Consider the following 20,745-nt stretch of genomic DNA (forward strand, 5'->3'; position numbering starts at 1 on the left):
CGGATACCAATTTCCGATAACCAAATAATCCAAATTATAGGTGTAACGTTCAATTTTTATTTAAGGGGACCTCCCCCATTCTCGATTATAAATTTTCAAGATTTTCATTGGGCTGGTAAATTAATACCAATAAATGTTAAGGTTTGTAACTTTACACATATATAATTGAAGATTTAGAAGAGAAGAAAAATAATTTGCAAATTTTGGTTGTTGTTGTTGTAGCAGCCCTATTGCTTTTACACAATGGGCTGAGGTGACAAACGTTGGCCGAGTAAGACACGGGTCGTTTCGGATCGTAGACCCCTCTGTCGTGGAAACGTTGTTATGTTGTTGTTTTTGGTGATTAAAGAAACACCCTTATTTTTAATGACGGGCTTGATAACATCTCAATGGAGTTATCATGCCTAGTTTTGACCACAAACTAAATTTAAAACCAGTGAGCGGAGCAGTATAGTCGGACGGTGCCGACCATACGATACCCTACACAACTACCAAGGAACTCTAATTTTCTGCGGATGTTTATTCCGAGCCTGAGCAATATTTCGTGATATTTGCCGCGATTTGCTCGATTAGAGGTCAACAGCATATTTTCCAAATATTATCAATATTCAGTACAGCCCTTCTAGTTACTTGTGAAGGTTCCTTTCACTGTTATGATGTTCGGCCTATATTCGACTATAAGACACACAAAAAAATAAGTTTTTGGTCCACTTCATTCCAAAATTTTAATCTGATCATCATCGAAAATTATAAGCGTTGTCCTTGAATATTATTTTAACTTCATTGAAAATTACAAAGCGATCAGCGCTATAATAATGACCGATCTTTATCAAAGCAGACATGCTTCTTCTTTGGCGCAATCCCCTTCTCCATGTAAAATTTCGAGATATTCGAACCATAATTGCGGCCTCTGGAGCGACCAGAAAAACCGACAAATATTAAGTATTTGGTCCATTTCATCCTCTAAATATTAACCGATCTTTACCAAAAACAATAGGGGTTTTCATTGGCCAGAACCCATCCTACATGCAAAATTTCGTGAAGATTGGTCCATAACTGCGGCCTGTATCGTGTTTACAAATTATAGTGGACAGACGGACGGACGGACACACGTGCCTAGATCGACTCAGCTAGTCGAGATATGACAATCGGTATACTTAAAGGTGGGTCTAGGATCAATATTTCGCGGCCTTACAAACTCTTGGGGCTGCACAAAGCTATAATACCCTGACAACATAGTTGTGTAGGGTATAAATAGGGATTCGCTTTATCCTAGTTCATATGATAGCTATAAACTCCCAGAGAAACGTGTCAAAATTTGAAACGGATTTGATTATTAATTTTTAAGTTATCGTGCCCGCCATTCGTAAAAACAATGCTTCGAGAAAATGCGTTTGAATTTCGAGAATCACTTGATGCTGACACAATAAATCGGGGTTTGAGATTTTCACTTGAAATTTTGTAGGGACATTCTTGAATTACTTCGCTTTGAATACAATTACACATTCAAAATCACAACTGTTTTCCTACTTTGATCTTCTTTACCACTATTTGTGCTCATTTTTTCTCCCTCGCTTTCCACTGAAAGGACTGTGACTAGTTTTGCATTTCATTGTTTCTTATTTCAGACACTCTTACCTACCTCTGTATTGGTGTTATAAAATTTGCATATGTAATTTTAAAATTATTTAGATATAAAACAAGTGTTGATGCGAACAACATCAATAATATTGTATGTGACAAGACATAGCGAAGACAAAGAAAACAACAACAAAAAATAAAAAAAAAACAGTTAGCAGATCAGTAAAGTCGGATTGGGCCGTCCATATGATACCTTACACAACTACCACCAAACTCTAATTTTCTGCAGATCTATATTCCGGCATCTGCAAGCGATTTGCGGTCAAAAGCTACTCTTTCATAACCTGGCATATTTTACGAATCATTTTTCCCCGAGTATGCGTTTACGCCATACGATACAAATTGGGTATTTTACACACAGTCTTGGTTCATTAAATAAATAGTTAGCCAAATTATTTACCCTTGTAAAATTTGTGACGTTCGGCTTATAATAGTGGCCTCTAGAGCGACTAGAAAACCATGCCGAATAGGTTTTTGGTCCATTCCATCTCCTAAATATTAGCTGAACATCAACGAACTATGTAGGTGTCGTCTATGGCCCATTAATATTGACCGATCTTCATCAAAACAGTCATGCGTATTCCTTGGTCACACCCTATACAGCTAACAGAAAAACAGACATAACTTCATTTCATGCCCTAAATATTAACCTTCCATTACTAGAAACAGTGGTGCCTTCTTTGGTCAGAACCTGTCCTACTTGCAAAATTTCGTGAAGATTGGTAGATAACTGTGTCCTGTATCGTGTTTAAAAAACCTCCAAATTGGGAACTCGCCTATAAGAACGATTCGTATTCGAAGGGCTTTATCACAGAAAAATATCAGTCACTACAAATTGAGAATGTAGACACCCGCCTCTCCATTTGCCTAATATAGCCTCAGCTATATGTAATTTTAACGGATTTAAGCTCTGCCTAATTTGGTGTCGATTTGACGGATTTAGAAACCTTAGCGTACCATTAACATTATATCGGATGAAATTATATAAATAAGCATCGATTTAAATCAAACTTGAATTTTAGGTATAATTTAGTACCGCGTACAAAATATATACATGAAATCGGACGAAAACTTATATGGGTGCTATATTTGCATTGATATTTGATGATTTCCCACCTATGCGACATGAAAATTATTCAGGAGTTCTAATGTACCAATTCTGTTTAGTTCTTGTTATACCCTTCACCACACTGTGGTACAGGATATTATGTCTTTGTGAATATGTTTGTAACAGGCACAGGGAAATGAATATGCATAGAATCTCTTTCTGAGTCGTTATAAAACTATCTTTCGAAGTGACCCAGAAAGACCAAATGTATTTTCGTGGTCCACGGACTCCAACTAAACAGAATTGGTGCATTAGAACCCCTGAATAATTTTTTTTTGTTTTGTAGCACAGTGTTATTTATGATGTCACATTCATTTTTAAAGATTAAAGGAGTTTTACAGTAATTGAATCCGGTCGTATGTATATTTTCAAATTCGACTAAGACCTTCAAATTCGTAAAATGAGACAGAACCTCTATATGAGATATATTTTTGAAACATAGACCTATATCGCAATATTATTTTTTTCGAACATGATTTTCAACCCCCAAGAATCAGGAGTGCAAAAATAGATATGAAAATTGGGCTGAAACTTTCAATATGCGTAAAATGGGATTGTGGCTATGTTGATAATATTTTGTACATTTGTATATCTACCGCCTTTTTTATTATATTCAAGATAGTTTTGATCTATGGAGAGTTTTTCCATCATGTTAGCTACAAAAGAATATCAACAAATCAATATTTTTTGCCATAAAGTCTATTTGTGATGTTTTACAAAATATTTTTGTGTTTTATCGAGTCGATCTATGTGCCACAATTGGTGAAGGGAATCTGGACAAGTAATTAGAAGGGCTGTGCTGAATATTAGTAATATTTGTTGACCTCTAGCCGGTCAAGAGGGTGCAAATATCGCAAAATAGTGCCCATGCTCAGAATATAGAACCACAGAAAGTTAGATTTTCGTGGAAGTTGTGTAGGGTATCATATGGTCGGCCCCGTCCGGCTATACTGCTCCGCTCACTGGTTTTTCATGCTAACTTAACTCCAACTTATCATACCCAACCTCTTATAAGCAAATCAAACATTACCAAATACAACAAGAGCTTTCATTTTCAATAGCAAATTTTATTGCATCATAAGCTGAGAGCAAAAATAAATAACAAAAAACCAACAACAACAACACCAGCTCATACTAAATACAAGTTTACTCTTTTAAGTTTGTACTTTGTTTTTTCTGTGCGAGTCGTCTTTATCGTTTTTTTCGCACAACTTCCACCACTTCCATGCTTTGTTATTATCGACTGGCCGCTTAGTCAGAACCGACAACTCTCCCCAACGAAAAAAGCCAAGCCGCCGCCACCAAATGGCCAAGTTTTGTTTAAGCGAACCCCAATGTAAACAAAACACAAAATGACATTGGCGCGCATGCGCAGTTGCTGAGCGCACAACGAGTTTATTTTGTTTACAACGCTGAATTGTGACCGCTCATCCCATTCATTGTTTGGTAGTATTTTTTTATTTCATGTATTTTATTGTTTTTTTTTTTTTTTTTTGGAGCGGGAGAAAAATAAGTGTTAAAACAACATTACGACAATGTTTTGAAGAGAGCGCTTGTAATTTTGTGTTTGCTTTTGTAACCCATTTCATTTGTGTCCGGTTAACGTGTTATGCCGCATTACCTCAATATTTTGGTGTGTCTATTTTATCTCCGTTGTATTGTTAGCATCAGTTGGATGTTGTGAACAGTGGGCTACTACAAAAAAAGTAACATGAAAGGATTAAAATTGGTTTTTCCCAAGTTCCGGAATTCGGTATGGTTTTTGAATTCAAACTAAGTTTGGACCGAGAGCCGCTTTATTTAGTTCTGCCATTTTTATCTTTGTTTGATTCATTTGGATGTAATTTACTACAAAAGAGTGCATGAGAGAGTTCAACGATTTGGGCCCTTAATGAGAGCTCAAGTGTGTTCGATGTGTTTGATGCTGTTTTAACCCACTGTTCACAGCATTAACCAGATGTATGTGTTTTTTACAATTTTACAGATAGGTGCAGTTGTTAAGTTGTTCATTCCTTCGTTTTATTTATTTATATTGTTGATTTGTTTGTTGTTGTTGCTATTTACTTGTTTGTATTTGTTTCTATTTTTGCTAATTTTTAACATCAATGTCCGCATTCATTATTATTTGTATTTTAGCAGTTCACCCGTTTACGAGCTTTGTTGAATATGATTTATGTATGTCAGTTGGTTGGTTATTTAAGATTTTGTTTATATGGGTTTTGCTAAACTTAGCAACATTTGTTTTGATGAAGATGTTGAAATCACAGGAAATTATGCTTTGAGTTGGTTAGGCACTTTGTTAATAGCCCAAACAAAAAATCGAAGGACGTTTAATTTCTTACGAAACTATGTTTACCGCCCCTTATACATGGAGGCAGCATATTACTTACATGTTGGGATTCAAACAATTGATTGATAAGATAAGGCAATACTTTCCATTATTATACCCTATATTTCGGATATATATTATAGACCACACTTTTATAATAATTATAATTTTAGGTACCAAAGATAATGGGTTAATATGCCGACAGTTGGACTAAATCTATGAATAGTATTAATATTAAGGTCTACCATGTTTAGAAAAGCCATTAATCGACTTTCCCTTATAATATAATCTTCCTATTTTTAACAACAATTTTACCATCTGTGGAAAGGTGCCAGAAGAAGTGGCCCTACAGATACCATCTTCAAACTTCATGTATGCTTGGTAAAATATTACGATGCGCATACAACGAATATAATCGGATACCCCATTACCTTCATTTGATAAGAAGATGTGGTACAGACCGCATCTTTGGATTTAATGAAAGTTTGGTAAAATAAGACCATGCACTATGGGCCAGAAATCCACTTTTTGGGAAAAAGTCAATTTTAGGTAGAGACGATAAAACTTTATATATTTCAAATCTGGAAACATTGAGTTTTCCACCAGTAAAATAATATCGTTGGTCTTGGTTTATAAATGACATGAGTTCAAAGAAAAAATTTCATATTTTTGTGAATAAAATTTATATTTGAAAAATATTTAAAATGAACGAAATGAAGGTCAATTACACAAATGGAACTGCTGATTATAATGAAAGTGAAAACTATTTGACTTTTGAAGATATCCATTAAAAATCCGTATCATTTATAAATATGGGTATACTAAACACCACTATGGGTATACTAAACAGATGTATACTAACAGAAGGGCCATTAACATGGCCTTTATCTAAATGTGAACCGACTTCGATCAATCCATAAACATGACATTCGTTTGTTACAAGTATGTAAATTTATTTCAAAAAAATAGCAATAGGGCACCCGTTGAATATTTGGAGCCCAATTTCAACGAACCCGATCGGGAATTTATATGGACTATATCTCAACTTCTACAGAAGGCAATTACGTCACTCTATGCTAAATTTTATACGTTATTCAAAATTTAATGTCAACATTACAAACATGAGGAGTTTGGTGCACCATTTATGTAAAATCAGGCAAAAATAAATATGGAAGATATATCTAAATCTGAACCGATTTGAAGAATCGTTCTTGACTCAATATAGTATGCTATGCCAAATTTCGTGCAAATCGATATATATATATAAGGGCTTTGGTATAACATATATATATTAAATCGGACGAAAATATATATAGGCGCTATATCAAAACCTTAACCGATTTTCAAGAAATTTTACACACATCATTCTAGACTCAATCCAGTACGATATGCCAAATTTCGTGCAAATCGAAAGATGTATAGGGACTTTGGTGTACTATTTACATTAAATCGGACTAAAATATATATTGGAGCTATATCTAAATCTGAACCGAATTTCACGAAACTTAGCACACATCATTCTAGACTCAATTCAGTACGTTGTGCCAAATTTCGTGCAAATCGAAAGATACATAGGGACTCTAGTGGACCATTTACATTAAATCGGTTGAAAATATATATGGAAGCTATATCTAAATCTGAACCGATTTTCACGAAACTTAACTCACATCATTCTAGACTCAATCCAGTGCGCTATGCCGAATTTCGTGCAACTCGAAAGGTATATAGTGGACCATTTACATTAAATCGGTCGAATATATATATATGGGAGCTATATCTAAATCTGAACCGATTTTCACCAAACTCAGCACACATCATTCTGCACTTTATACAGAACGCTCTGCCAAACTTCGTGCAAATCGAATGATATATAGGCACCCTAGTGGACCATTTACATTAAATCGGTCGAAAGTATATATGGAAGCTATATCTAAATTTGAACCGATTAAATTCAAACTTCATATACGTGTTTCTAGACTCAATTCAGTACGTTGTGCCAAATTTCGTCCAAATCGAAAGATATATAGGTACTTTGGTATACCATTTACATTAAATCGGGCGAACATTTATATGGGAGTTATATCTAAATCTGAACAGATTTCTCCCAATTTCAAAAGGGTTCGTCCCTGGGCCGAATAAATGAGCTGTGCCAAATTTCAACCAATTCGGATAATAAATGCGACCTGTGCAATTTAACATGAACAGACGGACGGACGGACATGCATAAATCAAATGGTTTGTATTGCGTAGGGCATACTCTTACCAAAAATGATGAGTTTTGGTAGTGACTTGGGTGAACTACGGTGTAATTGGAAACACCTATATGTGGAAGCTATATCTAAATCTGAACCGATTTTCTCCAAAATTCAATTGGGTTTGTCCTGGCGCCAAATAAGTGGGCTGTGCCAAATTTTGTCCAATTCGGATAATGCAAAGGAACCTCCGGTCTATCTCGTTTTCTTTTGCCTGTTAAAAAACTAATTACAGATATATTCGTCGGGAAATGCGGCTAGGCATGTTAAAGTGTTTTAAATGTGGAGGGACTTTTATGTGGGTCACCGAGTCTGACATATGAGCTGTAACAAGATATTCTAAATATAAAATTTCCCTTCATTTTTTTATTTTTGTTAGTATTTCATTTCGATGTAAAAATCAATTATTTTATTATTCAGAAATTTCTTTTTCGTAGCCAAACTATAAAATATTTGTCAAATGTCAATAAACCTTAAGTGCATTTCTTCAAAGATCACTTGTTGTTGTCGTCGTCACAGCAACCTTGTATCAAAGTCAAAGATCATTCACCTTTTCAAAAAATAAAATAATGGAATCAAACAACAACAAAATCGAACTTTTTTATGTTACGATTGAAATGATGAAAACAAATCCGCCAAAAATAAAAATTTTGCCACTGTTAAAATATATTTGCTAATATTGTTTTTGTATACTTTTATTTGTCTTTAATATTTTTAATGCTTTTGTTTATGTGAGTGTTTGTTCGGTGGTTTTAAACAATAAACTTAATTATGTATGCGATTAGAATACTGACGTCTATTGTATCAGATGCTGTGAAACTGGAAGAGTCATTTGTGGCGTCATGAATTTCGTGATATTTAGCAAAGAACACCTACACACTGATATCAAACTAACTGATACCAACGTGAGGAATTCCGCATAGACAACGAATATTCTTGATGTGGTGATATACAAAAAGAAAATTGTTGTTGTTTTTTCATAAATAAAGAACCGGATTTATGAAATCCGCTTAGAGAAATTAAAAGTTCATGTTTTCTTTAATAAATGCAGTTGATATGGTATGCACTACGAACATATGAATCAGTGGATCTGTTAACTGGATTTGATAATTTTAATTGGACTCCAAATAAATTCATTGAGTTTCTCTAATAACTTATTACCAATTTGTGATGTGTTAATGGAAGTTGGTTTCAGAGAAAATTTACTCCTTTCATCAGTTTTTAATTTGTTTATGATTCGTCCGATTTTTTTACTAGGAACGAGGAAAACTCTGGTGTTCTAAAATGTTTGAACCGGGTATTCAAGTAATGTAATGTCACCGGATTGTAATGTGTAGACAAAACACAATGTAGCACCGTACTTTATAAATTCCACTCACTGACATTAATTGAAAGCTCAAAACCCTGACGCTTATGAGGCTACCAGATGACATAACAAATGAGGCTATAGTAGTGAATAAACTTATTTTTTAGAATATTTTCTGAAGCACCTTCATGGTTATATGAAATTTATTTTCAGATAATGTAAGCATTAGACCTGAATTGTTTTTTGAAGAATCCTCAAGCTCATGCTCCTGAATTACTTCTAAGACATTTTATGGAAAATATTCTTATTATTAGGATACATTTTTTACATGGTTTCTAAGGAATGTTTTCCGAAGAATAGAGATACCTGGCTTTTTTTGAAAAATACTATTATAAAAATATTTTCCAAATAATAAGAGTCATACGCATGGATTTTAAACAATATTTCCTTTGAGACTAACAGAGACAATGCTTGAGGGTTTTATGAATATTTTCGGAAGGAATTAAAAAGTCATAGGCATGGATTATTTTATAATATTGTATTTTCTCTGGGACTAAAGACGTCTTTTTTCCGAATATTTTTTCTAAAACTGATAAATCCGAAGATATTCTTTTTTTAATATTTTCTGGAGGACTTTCAGCGCCATAGACCACATTTTTAAAAATAATATTTTCCGAAAAAGCAGCAAAGCAATAGATGTGGATTTTTGTTAAATTTCGTGGGTTACTCTCTAGTCATTGACATTGTTAGTACTTCTGGTATGTTTAGTATTGCAAATCAGATATATCGGTCCACGTATAACCCCATATCACGGTACCCCCTCTAACATATGTAATTTGGTATTAGGAAAACAGAAAAACGCCATAATAAAAACCAGTAAGGAAAGTAGTAAAGTCGGGCTGGACCGACTTTATGATACCCTTCACCACTTTGCGTATATTCTACATATGTATCCAAACAATTCAATGTTCCTTCGAGGAAAATTGAATGAATTTAAATAAGTGACCTTTACCTATAAATGAACCGACTAACATATATCCGACGAAAATATATATGTAGGAACTACATCGATTTGAACCGATTTCAACGAAACTTGCTAAAGATTAATTTATATTTACTTCAGTACATTGTACAAATGCACAATTTACATAAAATCGTACGAAAATATATATGGGAGCTCTATATCTGAATCAGAACCGATTTTCACGAAACCTAAGACACTTCATTTTAGGCTTTATTCAGTACGCTGTACCAAATTTCGTGCAAATCGAAAGATAAATGGGGACTTTGGTGCACCATTTTCATAAAATTGGACGAACATATATGGGAGCTGTATCTAAATCTGAACCGATTTTCACGAAACATAAGACACCTCATTCTAGACTTATTTCAGTACGCTGTGCCAAATTTCGTGCAATTCGAAAGATATAAGGGACTTTGGTGCACCATTTACTTTAAATCGGACGAAAATATATATGGGAGCTATATCAAAATCTAAACCGATTTTCACGAAACTTAATAACCCCATTCTAGACCTAATTCAGTACGATATGCCAAATTTTACGCAAATCAAATGATATATAGGGACTTTAGTGCACCATTTATATAAAATAGGACGAAATTATATATATGGGAGCTATATTTAAATCTGAACCGATTTTCACGAAACTTAATAACCCCATTCTAGACTTAATTCAGTACGATATGACAAATTTCGTACCAATCGAAAGATATATAGGGCCTTTGGTGCACCATTTACATTAAATTTGATGAAAATATATATGGTAGCTATATCTAAATCTGAACCGATTTTTACGAACCTTAAAACACTTCATTCTCGACTTAATTCAGTACACTGTGCCAAATTTCGTGCAATTCGAAGGATATATTGGGACTTTCTTGCCCCATTTACATTAAATCGGATGAAAATATATATGGGATCTATATCTAAATCGGAACCGATTTTAACGAAACTTCACACACACCAATCTAAACTTAATCTATATAGGGACTTTGGTGCACCATTTACATTAAATCGGATGAAAATATATATGGATGCTATATCTAAATCCGAACCGATTTTCACGAAATTTAACACATACCTTTGTATACTCAATTCAGTACGCTATGCCAAATCGAAAGATATATATGAACTTTAGTTCACCATTTATAATAAATGGGACGAATATATATATATGGGAGCTATATCTAAATCTGAACAGATTTTTCGCAATTTCAACATGGCTCGTCCTTGGGCCAAATAAATAAAATAAACTGTGCCAAATTTCATCCTATTCGGATCATAAATGCGAACTGTATTTTGTTTACAATTTAACATTTTTGCCTGTTACAAACATATGCACAAAGACATAGAAATATATCTCAAAAAGTTTTCCATAGAGTTTCCAAATAGGGATCACTCTTTATTGTCGGCATTAATAATTTTTTAACCATTTTTTTCATCGAAGTAGCAATAATTTTCCTGGGGAATAGAAAACTTCTTTCCAGAATATCGTCCCAAATTTGTTCCATGATTTTAATTGGCCCTCATACAAAGGCCCCCCTTATTATTGGTATGTTGAAATTCCTAGCTCAGTTTTTCATCCTGAATATCTGTAATTTGGTATTTAATTTTCTCGGAACGCAAACTACCTACTAACAGACAATTTGTTAGGCACATAAATGTTAATGATATTTGCTCTGGAACAACCAGAAGCCAATCCCAATGGCTCTGGTTGTTTTTATATAATATTTTCATGCGGAATCTGAAGGAAGAATTCGAATACATTTTTATATAAAATATCTAATGACATATATGATGAGAGTCGGAAAACATGGAACGTGATATGGAAAGTGATCCACCAATGACATATTAATTATTTTGATTTCAGAGACATTTTACTTTTCACCGTTCATGGCTTATATTCGAAGGTTTCAATGGATGGGTTATCTTCATTTCACATAAATCGGTTTATCTCTGGCGCTTTTGAAATTTTGTGAAGCATTATGGAATATTTAAAGGACCCAATTCAATTTATTTTCTGAATCCGAGAACAAAAAATCTGGTCCACCCTATTGTAGACTATTCAAACTTGCATTCTCATAGCTTCCCAAATTGGAAGAAATTTACTTTACTATCCAGTTTCTAAAAAAAGTAAAATAATTTTTGAATTCAATTGTATAATAAATAATTTTTTTTTAATTATTGACAGTGAGTTGGGTTGCATGCCATAATCGCACACTTATAGAAGTAATTAATATCGCAGGTACCTAGTAACAGGTAACCGAGGGCGTGCAATAACATTTAACAAGTAAACGTGTTTCTTTAAATTTCATTCAACTAGCAAATCTGGACAAAGAACAACCCATATGGATAATAGACACCAGATGTGGTCAAGCTACCCTACATTAAATTCCGCATAATAACACCATATAACAACTTGACAAATATAACTAAAAAATAAATTAATTACTCACTCACTTTTGTTATTCAAATAATTTATCCGTAAAACGGGTTGGCTTAAAAACAATGAAATCTATTTTTCGTTGATTGCAATTCCAAAAACACGTGTATTTAATAATATTTGAAATTATTTAAACAACAATTAAACATAGGATGATAGCAATCTAAAAACACAGCTACAAACAGGCAATTGATTTTTTAGAAAATTATATTTTTTTGACTAATATTTTTCACAAACAATTATTGCACCTTTTTTTAATAATATTTTATTGCACTTTTCTAATAATTTCCTTTTATTTTCTTTCTTTGTTATAATTGCAAATAATATTTTTCGTTTTCTTTGGCCGCAAATATTATTTTTCAAATTATTATTTCTTGTGTTGAAAACGCGTTACAAAGCGCGTGCGCACGAACTCGCGTATTTCTTCGATACCGCACCTCGCAAAGAGCTAAACAAATCTGTTGGCTAGATCTGCAAACAAAACTCACATCAGCTCCAGCTGTGTGCTTTTCTGCTTGGTTGGTGTGAATAATAGCCGAAGCTTTGTGCTTAAGCTTTTTTTCTAAAACACCAAGTAGCGGTTATTTTTGAAGTGTGTTGATTGGATTTTTTATTTCCTCTTGTGTGAATGGTAGATAGTTAGGTAGGTAGGAAGGTAGATTTAATTGAATAGCAAAGTACTTGAAATGGTTCATTAAACTTCAATATTCCACATTTTGATTATTGGTATTTTCTATTGTTTTTTAATAAATCAGGGCAAACTTTTTGAGTTGAGGGTGAAACGATTGTTTCAGGTGTTGGTAAAAAATGTCGGTCATTACCAAAATCGTATTGTGGGAGTTTCATTGATTTTAAATTAATATACAAATTACTACCTCAATTAAAATTAATGAAACAAATGGATCATTAGGCCGGATTGAAGTTATTATATCCGATTATTATTAGAAAATCTGTCTGGTACCATGGCACAGATTGGTTGTAAATGAATTGTGATTAGGGTTTTAAAATTCCGACTCGAAAAGAGCTGGATATTGAGTTTAAACAAAATTCTAGACACATCAGAACAAAAATGCTGAGTCAGAAGGATGAAGCCAAGTCAGGCAAGGTAGAAGCCAAGGGGCTCCAGCACTGAGTACAGAAGCTACAGAACGATGGGGTGAGGTTATGGGGGTTTTTTCCGGAGAAGACGATTCGAGTCCGATCGAACACGTAAAGGCTCCACCAGCAGATATCGACATATTGGTAGGGGGATCGATAGTCTGAATACGACTAAAAATGCGGGAGATAGAGAGCGCATATGACTTTATAGAAGATCTAGTGAGGTGTGCACCCGATGAATTGAAAGATCCGTGTGTTCGTGGTTGGTGGGTGGAACTATTGGAGAAGAAATCCAAAATGATAGGAAGGTTTATGCTAGCCCAAAAGCAAAGTGATCAGCAGCAGACTATATATAGGTCACTAATGAAAGTACAGTCGGGCAGAATCGAATCTACACAACTACCACGAAAATCTAATTTTTTGTGGTTCTGAATTCTGAGCCTAGGTCAACAGTTCCACTTTCTAACCCCGGAAAATTTTCCAAATCTTGTTATCCCGAGGCGATTGGACCCTCATCTAACCAGCCGTTATAAGTGTGTTGTCAGATACCCTTCACCGTGTAAAATATGTGATGTTCTGCATATAATAATGGTTTCTAGATAAACTATAAAATCTGACAAAAAAAAGTTTCGGTTCATTACACCCCCTAGATATCATCTCAACTTCGCATTCTCGGAAATATCATTCAGCAGTAAATATATTCGCCATAGAATAAAAATTTTGTAATTTTTCACACAAAGGTCTGCGTCAATTTGACCCGCTTAATATTGATTGATCTTAATCAAACAGTCATCTTATTTTTTGGACAGATAAAATTTCTTGGTGTTCGGGTCATAATTGTGGCCTCTAATGCGACAAGAAAACTGGACAAAAATATAGTTTGGGTACATTTCTTTCCCTAAATATTAATGAGTCTTCTTAGGATTAGTGGACTGTATCGTGTTCACAAATGCGGTCTGGAATTTAAAGGCGAATGTCACGGCATACAAAGTTGAATGGTGTGGCCAATAGCCGAAGAAGAAGCGACTCTATTGCCGAGATGAAGAGAATTGAGGATGGATACCCTGGAGGATGAAAATGAATGTGCCGACCAGCTTGTGGAATATACTGTGGCCGATGAGAAGCGGAAGAAGAGAATTGCCGATGGTTCAGCGAGAGTGCAAAAATGTGGAGGAGCCAAGTGGAATTCGCGTGACCGAGAATTTGAAGAAGATAATGATTGAACCAAATAAAGTGTGTAAATGCACAACGAAGAAAAATATACATACATCTACGCAGAAAATTGTCCTTGTAAGTCCATGTTTTAATATAGCCTTGATGATTTATGACAAATTTTCGAAACGAAAAGACTTTTATTTGACATTTCGTGGATTTGGAGGCTGACAGACATCTGCACCGAAAATGATAATTATGGAGCCCATATAAAATTATACCCTACACAACTATGTTGTCAGGGTATTATAGCTTTGTGCAGCCCCAAAATTTTGTAACGCCGCGAAATATTGTTCCTAGACCCACCTTTAAGTATACCGATCGTCATATCCCGACTAGCTGAGTCGATCTAGACATGTGTGTCCGTCCGTCCGTCCGTCCGTCTGTCCATTATAATTTGTAAACACGATACAGGCCACAGTTATGGACCAATCTTCACGAAATTTTGCATGTAGGATGGGTTCTGGCCAATGAAGACCCCTATTGTTTTTGGAAAAGATAGTGTAATATTTAGGGGATGAAATGGACCAAAAACTTAATTTTTGTCGGTTTTTCTGGTCGCTCCAGAGGCCGCAATTATGACCTAAACACCGCGAATTTCTGCATGGAGAAGGGGATCGGGCCAAAGAATAAGCATGCCTGTTTTGATGAAGATCGGTCAATATTTAGCGGGTCAAATGGACCCTAACTTTTGTGTGAAAAATGACAAAATTTTTATTCTATATCGTATATATTTACCACTGAAGGACATAGATCCGAGAAGTTGATAGTATATCCAAGAGGAGTGGTTGACCTTTAAATTGATACCAATTATATTGTCGTAGTTACTCGGATGCGAGAGTTACACTTAAATATTTACAGGTGCTTACGTATTCATATATTATTTAGTAACCTTTTACCACACTGGAGGGCGGAAATATAGCGCTGATCGCTTTGAAATGTTCCATGAGGTTCCAGTTATGGTCAAGGACAACACCTAAAATGTTAGGTGACGATCAGATAATAACTTTTCGAATGAAGTGGACCGAAAATTTAATTATTTGTACAACATCACAACACAACCCACAACACAACCCATGGTGAAGGCAATCTGGGCAAGTAATTAGAGGGGCTGTACTGATTATTAGTAACATTTGCTGACCTCTAGCCAGTCAAAAGTGTGCAAAGATCACGAAATATTGCCCAATCTCAGAATATAGAACCACAAAAAGTTAGATTTTCATGGAAGTTGTGTAGGGTATCGTATGGTCGGCCCCGTCCGACTATAACCGAACCGATGATATCACTGACTCGATCTAGATATGTGTGTCCCTCCGTCCGCCTTCCCATTATAATTTCTAAACACGATGCAGGCCACAGTTATGGACCAATATTCATGCAAAACGGACTGGTTCTGGCAAAAGAATACCCATATCGGTTTATATTTAATGATGAAATTGAACAAAAACTTTATTTTTATCTTTTTTTCTGGTCCAGAGGCTACAAATATGACCCAAACATGCAGAAATTTTATATAGCAAAAAGTCGTTGGCTAAAGAATTGGGTCGACAAAGACCTAGATATTTTTGTGAAAAAGATCGAGGTATTCGGGTCAAAATTGTGCCCTCTAGACCAGAAAAACAATATTGGTCTACGATCAATATTTCAATATCAATATAGCCGAACATCACAAATTTTCCATGGGAGAAAGCGATCTACCGACTAATTCGTATGACTGTCTATTTAACGGTTCAAATGAACCGAAACTGAAATAACAAAAAATTAAAATGGAGTACATTTTACTCCGGGAAAACATGATTCGGAAAAGATGCCGCGAAAGACAAGTTACTCTATATGGGTTCATATATTACCGATTCCATGCGAATAATGTTTCAACACACTATGTCTTTCCAAACATCACGAAATATTGCATATACCTCAGGGGTTCCTTTGTTTTTGGTAATTATTGGCCCTTTTTCCTGAGTATTATTATATAATGTTTATTTTTGAAAATTACTACAATTTTCATTCACATACGAAGCTTATCTAAAAATCGTGTCTCATGGCTCTGAGATGTCACATCTGCTGCTAACCCTTATCAGTATAAAAAATATACATTGTTATATTATTCTAAAAATAGTATTTATTATCAGTTCAAATTGTATTTCACAAATTTCATTTAACCACGGAAATAATGACTTCCACCAATACCAAAATTATAGTCTCGTTGATTTTGCAATGGACCACTTAACCACTTCGAACCAGAACCAAATGCATCCAAACGAGTATTACCATCGCTAGATGTAAAGAGATTTGTGTGACCACCCACGGATGCTTGTTTGCCAAAACCTTCAAAACGCGTTACACCACCACTCAAACCATGTCCTCCTTCATTAGTCCATTTCACTCCACTACTTTCTTTGTTAAAACCAAAACCATTATTCAATTTTGTATTTGTGTGTGAATAAATAGCATCCACGCTATTTCGATCGTTATTGAAAATATTCGCACTCAATGATTTGGTAAAACTATCACTGACACCATGGTTAATGTCACGACTCAAGGAACCACCTACACCCATGGAATTTTTCCAATCCAACGAGCCCGATGAGGATTCAGCAAATTTGCCATTGGGGAAAAAGGTTTTACTTTGGGTTACAGTGCCATCCACCTTGTTCGAAGGACCGTTGTATATGTTACTGCTAACGGTATTGGTTTTAATTGAGACTCCATTGCTACAAAATGAAAAGGGATTTAAAAAATTTCTTTAACAAATTTAATGAATTATAATCTTACCTGGTTGCGGGATTATCTGGAGAACGACGAGCTCTCATAATCCTGGGTTGCTGAGTTGGTGGTGGATAATATGGTAGTTTTTGCACATAGACTCGTTGTGGTTGGGCCTCTGTTAAAGCAGCAAAGGCTAGAATGCCAACACAAGCTCCCAACAATAGAATGCACTTCATTTTGTAAATAGTTTTAATTTTTTTTGTTGGTGTTATTTAGTTCGAATACTTTTTGTGTTCTGCCATCTGTTTTCGTTGCAACGTCTTTTATATTCAAACACATATTTTTTGTGACTGGGAACACGAAGTCTTATCAAATTTCCGGTTTGCCTTTATTTCTTTGGGATTCACCATCCATCGTCTAGGGGCTTTACACACAACAGCTTATTGTAGTAAAATAGGAACAATAATAATTTGCCATATATCAACATGAATACATTATGGGCCAATATAAATGAGGTACTATAAGGTGAACGGGAAAGTACCAATAAATTCCTTAAGAAATTATTTGAAGCGTTTGGTGTCTAAAATTTTCTTATGTTCTAGCAAAATTATAGCTGATTTAAACACAATATTATACAAAGAACAAATATCGGTAATCTGTTCACAATGAAGACCTACCCAAAATCACCCGCAAATTGTCAATGAATATTTTATGAAGGACTAGCAGGTGCTTTAAAAAAAATAAGGCGTTTGGAAACCTAATCTTTAAAATTTCACTCCTTTTTGAGAGTACTGCAAAAAATATATATAGCTCTACTAGTCCTTTATAAAATATTCCTAAAAAATCCACGCTTATAGCTCTACTAGTCCTTTATAAAATATTCCTAAAAAATCCACGCTTATAGCTCTACTAGTCCTTTATAAAATATTCCTAAAAAATCCACGCTTATAGCTCTGCTAGTCCTTTATAAAATATTCCTAAAAAATCCACGCTTATAGCTCTGCTTGTCCTTTATAAAATATTCCTTAAAAATCCACGCCTATAGCTCTGCTAGTCCTTTATAAAATATTCCTTAAAAATCCACGCCTAGAGCTCTGCTAGTCCTTTATAAAATATTCCTTAAAAATCCACGCCTATAGCTCTGCTAGTCCTTTATAAAATATTCCTTAAAAATCCACGCCTATAGCTCTGCTAGTCCTTTATAAAATATTCCTTAAAAATCCACGCCTATAGCTCTGCTAGTCCTTTATAAAATATTCCTTAAAAATCCACGCCTATAGCTCTGCTAGTCCTTTATAAAATATTCCTTAAAAATCCACGCCTATAGCTCTGCTAGTCCTTTATAAAATAATCCTTAAAAATCCACGCCTATAGCTCTGCTAGTCCTTTATAAAATATTCCTTAAAAATCCACGCCTATAGCTCTGCTAGTCCTTTATAAAATATTCCTTAAAAATCCACGCTTATAGCTCTGCTAGTCCTTTATAAAATATTGTTTAAAAATCCACGCCTATTGCTCTGATGGTCATTTATAAAATATTCTTTAAAAAATCAAGCCAATAGCTCTGCAAATCTTTATAAAATATTGTTTAAAAATCCACGCCCATAGCTCTGCTAGTTCTTGATATAATATTCTTAAAAAACACGCCTATAGCTTTGCTAGTCCTTTATAAAATATTCTTTAAAAATCAGAATTTTTTAATTAATAAAAAGGTTAGTGCACTTGATCCAATAACTTCCTATTTGTAAAGTACCGATCTTTTGTCCACACAAAAAAAATATACTTTTGGGGAAGTTATCTCATTTTGCAGTAAGCAGTTGAGGCTGCATGTGTGAATTCCCTCTGAGATGGTGAATCCCAGAAAGCACAAAAACGCTAACAAAATTGATAAGACAGAGGAGCATCAAAACAACAAATGTTTTGAAAGTATAAAAGTCTAAGAAACCCAAACATATGGTATCAGCACACAAAAAGTATTCCTCCGAAATAATATCGTTCAAAAATAAATATTAACTCAACATGAAGTGCATTCTATTGATGGGAGCTTGTGTTGGCATTCTAGCCTTTGCCACATTATCGGTAGCTCAACCACCACGAGTTTATGGAGAAAATTTACCATATTATTCACCACCTATTCAGGCAGAAAGTCCTCTAAGAGTTCGTCGTTCTCCTGATAATCCCTCAACAAGGTAAAATGATGATTCTCTAAAGAAGTTGATGACAAATTCTTAACTTTGTTTCTGTTTTCCAGCAATGGCGTCTCAATTAAAACCAATTCGGTTAGCAGTAATATATTCAGCAGTCCTTCGAACAATGTGGATGGCACTGTAACCCAAAGTAAAACCTATTTCCCCAATGGTGAATTTTCTGAATCTTCATCGGGTTCTTTGGATTGGAAGAATTCCCTCGGGGTTGGTGGATCTTTGAGTCGTGACATTAACACGGGTGTCAGTGACAGTTTCACTAAGTCAGTGGGATACAATATTTTCAATAATGATCGCAATAGCGTGGATGCCCTTTATTCACATACCAATACAAAACTGAACAATGGTTTTGGTTTCAACAAGGAAAGTGGTACCCTAAAATGGACTAATGAAGGAGGACACGGTTTGAGTGGTGGTGTATCGCGATTTGAAGGTTTTGGTAAACAAGCATCCGTGACTGGTCATACAAACCTATTTAAATCTGATGATGGCAATACTCGCATAGATGCTTTTGGTTCTGGTTCGAAATGGTTAAGTGGCCCACTGCAAAATCAACGAGACTATAATTTTGGTATTGGTGGAAGTCATTATTTCCGTGGTTAAAGTGATGTAAAAAATATGAAATGATAATATATTACATTTTTAGAATAGAATAAAAATTTGGATTAAAAGAGAGAATAATAAAAAACTATTTAAACAATTATCGCGGATTTTCTAAATAATATTTTTTGAGCCACCATCATAGCAATAGGCATGGATTTTTGTAAATAATATTTTTTGAGTCACCATCATAGCTATAGGCGTGAATTTTTTTAAAAAATATTTTTGAGCCACCATCACAGCTATAGGCGTGGATTTTTGTAAATAATATTTTTTGAGCCTCCATCATAGCTATAGGCGTGGATTTTTGTAAATAATATTTTTTGAGTCACCGTCATAGCTATATGCGTGGATTTTTGTAAATAATATTTTTTGAGCCACCATCAGGAGCTGTAGGCGTGGATTTTTGTAAATAATATTTTTTGAGCCACCATCAGAGCTATTGGGGTGGATTTTTAAATATTATGTTTTGAGCCACAATCCTAGCTATAGGCGTGGATTTTTAAATATTATTTTTTGAGCCACAACCATAACTATAGGCGTGGATTTTTATGTAGTATTTTTTAAGCCACAATCATAACCCTTTTTCTTTAAACGTTGATTTTTAAATAGTATTTTTTGAGCCACAATCATAACTATAGGCGTGGATTTTTAAATAGTATTTTTTGAGCCACAATCATAACTATAGGCGTGGATTTTTAAATAGTATTTATTGAGCCACAATCATAACTATAGGCGTGGATTTTTAAATAGTATTTTTTGAGCCACAATCATAACTATAGGCGTGGATTTTTAAATAGTATTTTTTGAGCCACAATCATA

General features: G+C 34.5%; 2 protein-coding genes across 2 annotated transcripts; one reads left to right on the forward strand and one right to left on the reverse strand.

Annotated features, from left to right (window-relative positions):
* Window positions 1-16,568: 16,568 nt before the first annotated feature.
* LOC133326062 (sarcotoxin II-1-like) lies at window positions 16,569-17,355 on the reverse strand. The gene is made up of 2 exons (XM_061534738.1): window positions 17,186-17,355; window positions 16,569-17,124 (listed from the first exon to the last, which is right to left on the reverse strand). Exons 1-2 carry the CDS (start codon window positions 17,353-17,355, stop codon window positions 16,569-16,571), a joined length of 726 nt encoding a protein of 241 aa, XP_061390722.1.
* Window positions 17,356-19,138: 1,783 nt separating this feature from the next.
* Window positions 19,139-19,926, forward strand: LOC133326063 (sarcotoxin II-1-like). The gene is made up of 2 exons (XM_061534739.1): window positions 19,139-19,308; window positions 19,371-19,926. The coding sequence occupies exons 1-2, from the start codon at window positions 19,139-19,141 to the stop codon at window positions 19,924-19,926; spliced, it is 726 nt and encodes a 241-aa protein (XP_061390723.1).
* The last annotated feature ends 819 nt before the right edge of the window (window positions 19,927-20,745 follow it).

Source organism: Musca vetustissima, unplaced genomic scaffold, assembly GCF_032173495.1.
Source record: "Musca vetustissima isolate MV318-11 ecotype Yass unplaced genomic scaffold, APGP_CSIRO_Mvet_v1 utg10524, whole genome shotgun sequence".
In the NCBI taxonomy this organism is placed as follows: domain Eukaryota; kingdom Metazoa; phylum Arthropoda; class Insecta; order Diptera; family Muscidae; genus Musca; species Musca vetustissima.